The sequence below is a fragment of the Pteropus alecto genome, unplaced genomic scaffold (genome assembly GCF_000325575.1).
Source record: "Pteropus alecto unplaced genomic scaffold, ASM32557v1 scaffold461, whole genome shotgun sequence".
Lineage (NCBI taxonomy): Eukaryota > Metazoa > Chordata > Mammalia > Chiroptera > Pteropodidae > Pteropus > Pteropus alecto.
Genome location: NW_006431079.1, coordinates 5,148,167 through 5,157,307, shown reverse-complemented (window position 1 = coordinate 5,157,307; position 9,141 = coordinate 5,148,167). Strand labels below are relative to the sequence as shown.

General features: G+C 37.8%; 1 protein-coding gene across 1 annotated transcript in view; it reads left to right on the top strand.

Moving 5' to 3' along the window:
• Positions 1 to 411: 411 nt before the first annotated feature.
• The window catches only part of PSMA1 (proteasome subunit alpha 1), a 10,980-nt gene continuing 2,250 nt past the window's right edge, over positions 412 to 9,141 (top strand). The window contains exons 1-8 of the mRNA XM_006905663.3: positions 412 to 561; positions 1,823 to 1,867; positions 2,145 to 2,246; positions 2,365 to 2,468; positions 4,341 to 4,429; positions 5,025 to 5,095; positions 5,203 to 5,332; positions 6,451 to 6,530. Of these exons, the coding sequence (XP_006905725.1) occupies positions 559 to 561; positions 1,823 to 1,867; positions 2,145 to 2,246; positions 2,365 to 2,468; positions 4,341 to 4,429; positions 5,025 to 5,095; positions 5,203 to 5,332; positions 6,451 to 6,530 (624 nt within the window). The 5' untranslated portion in view covers positions 412 to 558. The remainder of the gene's footprint in view (positions 562 to 1,822; positions 1,868 to 2,144; positions 2,247 to 2,364; positions 2,469 to 4,340; positions 4,430 to 5,024; positions 5,096 to 5,202; positions 5,333 to 6,450; positions 6,531 to 9,141) is intronic.

Below are 9,141 nucleotides of genomic sequence, written 5' to 3'. Positions count from 1 at the left end.
CAAGTAGAAAGAAAAGCATGTACACAAACAAGATACTCGAGGAAGAGTATGGCTGACACACAGAAACGGACCATTATTTTTGGTCTTTCTTTCCTTTCACAGTCACACAACACCCCAAATCTCTGTGGACACTGAACGCACACCCTATCATGCCGAGTCGCAACTGTGGTCCCAAGCGATTTCAGGTGTATCGTGAGGGCCAGTGAGAAACTGGAGGGAATCTACAACACACACGAAATATCACTGAGGATATTAGAAAGGTGACTTGATAGTGGCCGCCCCGCAGTTCTTAGCTGCCGCAGGCACTCCTGGATCAGGGTTTCCCGCCAATCTCAGTCCCACCCTCTTCTGAGGCCCCGCCCACCTTTGACGCGCTGAGAGTTCTGAGGGCGGGGAAGCGTTGGAAGCCTATCGATATCTCTGAAATAGACTGCTCTGCCCTGCGCCGCTGCCGTCAAAATCCCGCAGACGTCTGTGTAGAGCGCCGAGAGGTAGTTTCGGCAGCGCTCCTTGATCCGCAGCTTTGGAGGAGGCGGCAGCAAGGCCGGCGCCGGAACCATGGTGCGTTGGATTCCAAGCCCAGGCTGGGTTGGGGCAGAGGTCCGCTAACTGGCGGATGGCGAGCGGCGTCTCCCGTATCCTTAAAGCAGCCCGGGGCCATGGAGCATGGAAACCTTAGCGGACGGGAGGGTTCGGGCAGTGATTCAGCATCTCCGGCCTGGCCTGGAGAGGGGCTGTCGGTAGTCGGTGCGGCCTTTCTCCGCGGTTTGTTTCGCTTTTTGTCAGGCCTCGGACCCTACATCCGTCAACTAGCCGAGTTCGCCCCTCAAGTTCCTTCAGTGAAGTAGATTCCGAGCAGTCCTGAGTGGCCCCTCGTGCTCTGTGTGGGGGCAGAGAGAGGAGAAAATAGGGACTTGACGTGGAGGCCTCCCTATATGTTACCAGTGCGGACTTGGCCCGTTTCTGGGTTCCTGTATGGCGTCCGTTTTCCTGGTGGATCCTTCTCATTTCCCTCTCCCCTAGAGCTCATCAGAAAAGCCCCTTTTCAATCACGTTGTCCAGTCACCTAGTTTTACAAATGAGTAAACCAAGGCTGAAAGGAGAAGTGGTGTCATCAGGATTACAACATAGTCTCAGGGCTTCCTTTCCTGTGTCTACAATTCTAGCCCTCAACCTTCTCACCCCCATGATTCTCCCAAATACTGTTCTGGTAGACTCGTTTAATGGTTCAGTCGCAGTAGCTATTTGTGTCCACCTCTGACTTCCTGAGGACATTTTTGTGTTTTTCAATATGAATTTCTGTACAAGGCACTTTTAAGTGCAGTGAGGGTTCAAAGATAAATCACACATGCCTCTAAATAATAATATTAGGTAGAAAGGGACGTGCAGGCAAAGAACTGGTGGAAGTATGTGTTGGGGGGCTTTGAGGAAAAAAGATGGAAAAGACTTCAAGACATAGACATTTGAGCTAGTTTAAAGGAAAGGAATGCTTTTGACCATTTATTAGGGCTTGGTATAAGAGAACTTTAGCAAAGAAATGAAGTAAAGTTGACAGATATGAACTTTAGTATTTGACTGAACCCAAAGGGAGTGTTATGGACAGTGGATAATTGGGAAGGTAGGTCCCATCTAGAGTTCATGGTGAATGTAGAATTGGCTTGCAACTAAATGCATACAGTTGTAATCTTAAAATGTAGTTGTATTAACAGCATTGTGTTTATGGTGAAAGAGTCGGGAAAACATTTTTTTAATGATAGAGTTTGTTAAGAGTTGGGATTTGTAATGTTCTTTTGTTAATAGGTCTTTTTTCTTTTACTTTCAGTTTCGCAACCAGTATGACAATGATGTCACTGTTTGGAGTCCTCAGGTAAAAACCATGTTTTATACTATTTCTGTGGATTGGCTTTTGGTGGCTGCAATATGCTTACAAACTCCTGAGATTATAGGCTGTTAGAAAATGGAATAGAATCGTTTTTAGAAATTCCTGGAACCTAAATTTATCATTAGAGTAAGTTTCCTGGTTCTAAAAAAATCATTTGAGATTTAACTATGTTCACCTGAAATTTGAAAACTCTACATTAATTTTAAAGTTATAAAAGAGACTTGTAAGATGATTCTAAGATGTGATGGCTTTTTCTCCTTAGGGCAGGATTCATCAAATTGAATATGCAATGGAAGCTGTCAAACAAGGATCAGCTACAGTTGGTCTGAAATCAAAAACCCATGCAGTGTTGGTTGCATTGAAGGTTAGTAAGGCAATTACGTATATCTTCCTGTAGAAAACAGAGCTATCGAACGTAAGTTTTACTGTGTAGATAATAAAATTCTAAACTTGTTTTTGTGTCTTATAATGTCTTTATTTAGAGAGCACAGTCAGAGCTCGCAGCTCATCAAAAGAAAATTCTCCATGTTGACAATCATATTGGTATCTCAATTGCGGGACTTACTGCTGATGCTAGACTGCTATGGTGAGTATGATCATGAAAAACAAAAGAAATGTCCCTTTCGATTCATAATGGATTCCATTTCTAGAAAAGATCCAGATATTTTAGGAAGTTGTCTACCAGAGTGTGAAAGTTAAGATCGTGAATACCTTAGTGGATTTGGGCTCAGTTACTAAGTATTCCATTTCTTGATCCCTGTAATAGTAACCAATAGGATTGACCACATGAACACTTTTGAGAAGTCATTGAATAATGTGATACTTATTAATTCAGTGTATGTTGCTTGAGACTATGTTATGTCTAAGAAGAGCTTGACAACTTTCGTCTGGTTTCTAAGGATCAGCTAAGCTACCCTTGCCTTCTTTAGTACTCTGGTGCTTATTAGGCATTTATTTTTTGCAAAGCTCAATTCTGGATACTACAGGATATTCAAGGTGAATCAGACATAGATCTTGTCTTCTAGAAACTTAAAATCTACTAGTATATGTATAATATAAGGTAGAAAGTGGAAAGTAACAGGTAGGTTTCTGTGAGAGTCCCGAGTATTTCTTCTGGTTGAGAGGCATTGTGTGAATGAAGCTAGGGCTTTGAAATCACGTGGATTGAGTTTAGTTCTCACCTTTACTGATTAGTATCTAAGATTGGGCTAGTTACTTACACTCACTTTTTTTTTCCAATTCTTTCTTTTTCAAGGTAATTGTTAAATAGCCTGGCATGTAGTACACTTAACACAGTGTCTTTCGGGTAATATGTGAGTGTGTGTTTTGGGAGCTGAAAGGTAATAAGCCCAAACTAATCTCTTTAGTCTGTGATGTAGTTAGGAAAGAAAGACTATAACCACTGAGGGCAAACAATAATGCTAATGTTTACGATTTTCAAGTTATCCAGCGAGCCTTTGCTCTAAGACCAGCAATATAGTGACAGTATTATTGCTTTCTGTCAGCTCTTGAAAATGTAAAATATATTGCATTATCGAACATTTTATTTAACCTAATCTATCTAAACTATTGCTGTGTCAACATGTAATCAATATAAAAACTATTGAGATATTTTATATTATTTTTTAAACTAAGTCTTTGAAATTTCACGTGTATTTTGCACGTACAGTATATCTCAATTCAGACTAGCCATTATATAAATGCTCAGCAGTCACATGTGGTTAGTACCTGCCATATTGGGGCAATGCAATTTTAGACAGCCTTGGAAAATGGACTTAAATTGAAGTACTGAACAAACAGCTTGGCTCCTACAGTTAATCACTTGATCGTCAGATATGACATATATATAAACTGAGCAAAGCAGTGCAGAAAGGTGCATGTCTGTTTTTTATCCTCTTGGCTTTAATAGTGATTCCCCTTTTTCCCATTGTTAGACTTGCTTGAATCTTGTCAGGTTTAACAGTGAGACTTGCAGTCTAGTGTCCAGTATTTCCTCTAGAGTGCTGCTTAAAAATAGTAGTAGCATTGGTAAGAATGTGTAACAGTGTCCTAGTATGGATTCTATTTCTCACAGTTGCTCTCTTGGGGAAATTTTAGTCAGCTTTCAAGAAAAAGCAAAGTAGTTCCACTTTGCTGGCTCAAGACCTAGAATTCCAAACAATCTTGACAGTGGGAAGGATAAGAGAAAAGAGAGTGCTCTTTTTTTCTTGCCCAGCCTTCTCTATAAAGTGCTATAAGACGAAGGTATTCTAGAGCTAAGGAATATTTTAGTGTTTTTTTTTTTTTTTAAACCCCTCATGACCTCAGAGTTTGATACAAGAATGCATTCTTCCGTGTCTTTCTGGTTTCCTTATATAATCCGTGTAAATGTCTGTTGAGTAAACAAAAAGATCAAATGACTTTATTTGAATTTGAATAACTGATTTGAAATTACTAATTTTTCTTACTTCCTTTTTAGTAATTTTATGCGCCAGGAGTGTTTGGATTCCAGATTTGTATTTGACAGACCTCTTCCTGTATCTCGTCTTGTATCTCTAATTGGAAGCAGTATCCTTTTTATATTATCATTTTGGACATGAACTTTAAAGGAATTTGATACTTAAACCTTATCTTAGTTAACAGGAGTATGATAATATATAACATAGGTAAGATTGTGAAAAAAGGTTAGTTACTTTTCAATAACAGAATGTTTAAAATTTAGGAAAGTTGTGAGAAGTTCTACCATGGGAGAATGAGTACTGAATAAAGAATTGGTCTGCTCTTTCATCAGCCCTTAAGCAATTGATATTTTCCAGACATAGATAAGCTCAATTTCAGGAAAACTATTCAAGCATCATTTTAGAGGAGATTTAGTTTTTCGTTGGTGGTTCTAGACATCCCAAGAAATCCTTGACCCCTTATATCCAAAATGAATGAGGTTCTCTCCATGGGAGGAGACTATTTTGCTAGCACTAATTCTTGGGTTTGCTGGATAGCTCAACATTTTTTAATACTAGGCCAAAGAAATTTGCTCTGCTTTATTTTTTTCCCGTGGTAATTATGTAGCAATTACGAAACCAGAACTCTTTGTTAATAATGTTTAATTTGAAAATAAAGATAGTACTTTATTCCTTGTTAGAACAGGATCTTTAACTAATTTAAGAGACCCAGATACCAACACAGAGATACGGCCGGAGACCATATGGTGTTGGGCTGCTTATTGCTGGTTATGATGTAAGTTTATAGAGTATTGTTATATTTTAATGATTTTTTAAAACTGACTAGCAATTTTCTCAACCGAAGTCAAGAATTATGAAGTGTTTTTTTTTCCCTATTTGTAGGATATGGGCCCTCATATTTTCCAAACCTGTCCATCTGCTAACTATTTCGACTGCAGAGCTATGTCCATTGGAGCCCGTTCTCAATCAGCTCGTACTTATTTGGAGAGACATATGTCTGAGTTTATGGAGTGTAAGTGATTTTTTTTTTTTGCCCTCTCCACTCTTCATATAGAGAATTAACATAGTATCCTAAATGAAGAAAACTATCAGCCTCACAGAAAGTTTTTATTATTTCTGTTACACATACTAGTTTTTACTGCTTCTGACTACTGCAGTATAGTCACCAATAGAACTTTTTAAAAATACAAATATGTGTCCCCAACCTAGAAGATTCTTGATTCAGTTGGTCTGAAGTGTACCCCACCCAGAGTTGAGGAACACTGCACTAGCTACCAATTTTAAGTTCTGTTTACAACTGTTAGTTTTCTGTGATTCTTACTTTAAGCCACACAGACATTTTTGCATTAAGTAGTCCATAAACCAGTAAAAAATCAGTGTAGCTGTAGGAAAGAAAGGTACAAGATGAAAGATGTAATGATAGGGCAGGTTTTCAAGTGCTTTGCCTATACAAAGATCTTGGATTTTAACACATGCTTTTTAAATCATCTATTGAGGTGATCGTGTAGTTGTTTCCCCCCTTCATTCTATTGTGCTATATTGCTATTGACTCTTGAGTGTTAAACCAGCTTTGCATTCCTAGGATAAATCCCTCTTGGTTGTAGTGTATATATAAATTATATGTATGAATAGTTATATAAACAAATGTTGCTGGATTCAGGTTGCTGGTATTTTTTTGAGTGTTTTGTATCTGTTCATAAGGTTCATTAATCTGTAGTTTTATTTTCTTGTGATGTCTCTGTTTAGTGTTGGTATCAGGCTAATACTGGCCACATAGAATTGGAGATTCCTTTTATAAAGAGCAAATACAACAACTAGCATTCTACAGAATACATTCTACAAAACTTTGAGCTGTATCATTTGTGAATCAGAATTTTGATTTAACTTAGTATAAGGTAAAATTTAGTAACAAAAATCATGTGACCTCATTTAAGTAAAATAATAGTCAATGTTATTGATAATTACTAGAAGATTATAGGGCAAAATATTAAACTTTTGTCTCTTTTTATTGTGGTTTATTTAGTATGTGACTAAAATCATGATTTCAGACTATAGACCGAACAAAAATAAAAGAAGCCTAGCTTGAAGGTGAAATTAGGAAGTAATTGTTAACTTATTTATTACACATAGGCAATTTGAACGAACTGGTTAAGCATGGTTTGCGTGCCTTACGAGAGACACTTCCTGCAGAACAAGATCTAACAACAAAGGTAAAAATCACGTTTTCCAATTGTAGATATTAATGTTATAGTTTAATCCGTTATTGCAGAAATGTAAGTAATAGAGGAGTGTATACTTACAGGTCTTTACTTTGAGAGATGGTTACTTTGGTTCATTTTTTCTCTTTAAGCTATTTACTAAGTGATCTGATTTCGAAACAGTTTTTAAACATTTCTTTTTGGTATAAAACAAAACCAGTAAGTCTTATGTCAAATGTCCTTTATTTCAACAGATAGGAATATCTTTGTGTTAATTCAGTTGACAAATACATGGTATTGAGCACCTACCACATGTAGGTACTAAGCATTGAGGATATAATAAACACAATAAACATTTTGGCCTTTATGGTACATACATCCAAGTGGAGGAGAGATAGACCATGTACCCCTAACTAAATGACATAGTATATTAAAAGGTGATAAATGCTATAGAAACAATAAACAGATTAAGAAGAGAAAGAATGACCAATTGGGTATAGGAAGAAGGTATGGTGGGTATGATTTACAACAAGGGAGTCAAGAATAGCCTCACTGAGAAAGCGGAATTTGAGGAAAAGAGCTGAAAGGAGGGTGCATGAGTGAGCCATGCAAATGTCTAGAGCAAGATTATTCCAGGAAATGCAAGTGCAAGGGGCTTGGGTCTAAAATATTTCTAGTATTCGAGACAAAGAGGCCAGTAGTGTTGAGTTAGCGATCAAGAGGAAGAGAAGGAAGGAAGTCAGAGAGGTAATGGAGGCCAGCTTGTGTATGTATGCCCCATAAAACATTGTAGGTACTTTGGATTTTTCTCTGAGCGGGCTGTGAGAGTTTGAGCAGAGGAATACTATGACTTTAGTTTTTAAAAGAGTTAAACTGGTTGCCGTTTTGAGAACAGATTGTAGTGAGGGCATGGGTGGAAATAGTTTAAGACTTAAAGCAATTCAGCCGAGAGATCATGGTGAATTAGAGCAGAGTAATAGAACAGGATTCAGTTTTGGGTATGTTTTGAAATTAGAGCCAAAGGGTTTGCTAACAAATTGGTTGTGGGGGTGTGAGAGGAACAAAAAGGATGTCTTCAAAGTTTTTTGGCCTGATTAAAGAAAGAGATTTATGATGTATTGAGATGGATAAGACAGTAGGACGAACAGGTTTTGGAGTAGGGGTTATGGAGGAAGATCAGGCAGTTAGTTTAGGACATAAAATTTGATACGCCTATTGTTTGATCATTTAGCAATATAGAATAAGCAGTTATCCAGTGTGTGCCCTCTGGAGTTTGGTGGAGAATGGTCTAGCCTAGTTACAAATTTTAAAGTCTTCATGTGGAAATGGCTTATAGAGACTGGACCGGATGAGATTGGCAAAGGAATCAAATAGACAACAGGTTCAAAGATTGGGCCAAGGACACTCTAACCTTTAGAGATTAGGAGGTGAGTAGGTATCAGCAAAAAGGACTGAGAAAGATGGCCCAGGAGGTAGGAGGAAAATTTGGAAAATGAGGCATCCTTAAAAGCAAATGAAACTATTTCAAGGAAGAGAGAATGAAAAATTGCTAATAGGTCAAGGGAGATGTGGGTTGAGAATTAACCATTAGATCAGCAATGATATTACTGGGGACTTGACTAGACAATCATAATGGATGAAGGAGTAAAAGACAGATAGGAATGGAATCAGGAACAAATGAGAAAAGAGGGATTTGAGACAGTACTCTGGAGGATATATTGTGTTGTGGGTCCAGAGAAATGGAGTGGTGGCTGAAAAAGAATGCGGTGAAAAAAAGGGTTTTCTGTTATTTTTTTTAAGATGGGAGAAATTATAGGAAGTTTGCTGCATGGTTATGAGACTATTCCAGTGTAAAGGGAAACATACATTAGGAGAAATATGAGAAAAACTGCTAGGCCAGTTTCTTTGAACAGTACACAGAAGGAAAGGTAGGCCTTAGAAAAGAAATTAGGCTGTTCATTCAGAGTAACAGGAAGGAAGAGAATGTAGGGACACATAGAGGAAAGAGTAGATACTGTGGGAGCTTGTGAATATTCTCTTAATTTGCTTCTGTTTTCTCAGCGAAATAGGGGTAAGGTATCCAGCGGCAAGGAGAATGGAGAATAGTATAGTTGTCCAGGAGAAGGGGAGATTGAATGATTACAGACATGTACAGTACAGTGCAGGAACCACTAAGGGCTTCCTTGAAGTAATGATCATTAATTAAAGTGAGATCTGTCGGCATATTATAAATCATTTTGTTATGATGGTCGGATAATTATTTAATATTATGTGACGACTTTATAGCCTGCCATCTTTTCTAAACAGTTTTTCCTATTATAAAAACAATATTCTTTCAAAAAATTTTACTGAAAATACCGATGGCATCATTCCAAGATGACTATCTTAAAAATTGGGTGTGCAGTTGACTGTTGACATTTACAATTTGTAAAAGTTTGCTCGGGTATCTGGCTTCCTGTTTTCATATTTTTACTGAATCATAGAAAATGGCCTATATAGTCTTACACCTAAAATTTTACAGGAGCTCTTTTGTACTGGTTAGCATTCACTGAACACTTTAAGTATGCTCTTTAATTTTTCTGCATAGAACATAGTTCCAAGCTCCTACCAAATTTAACACTTT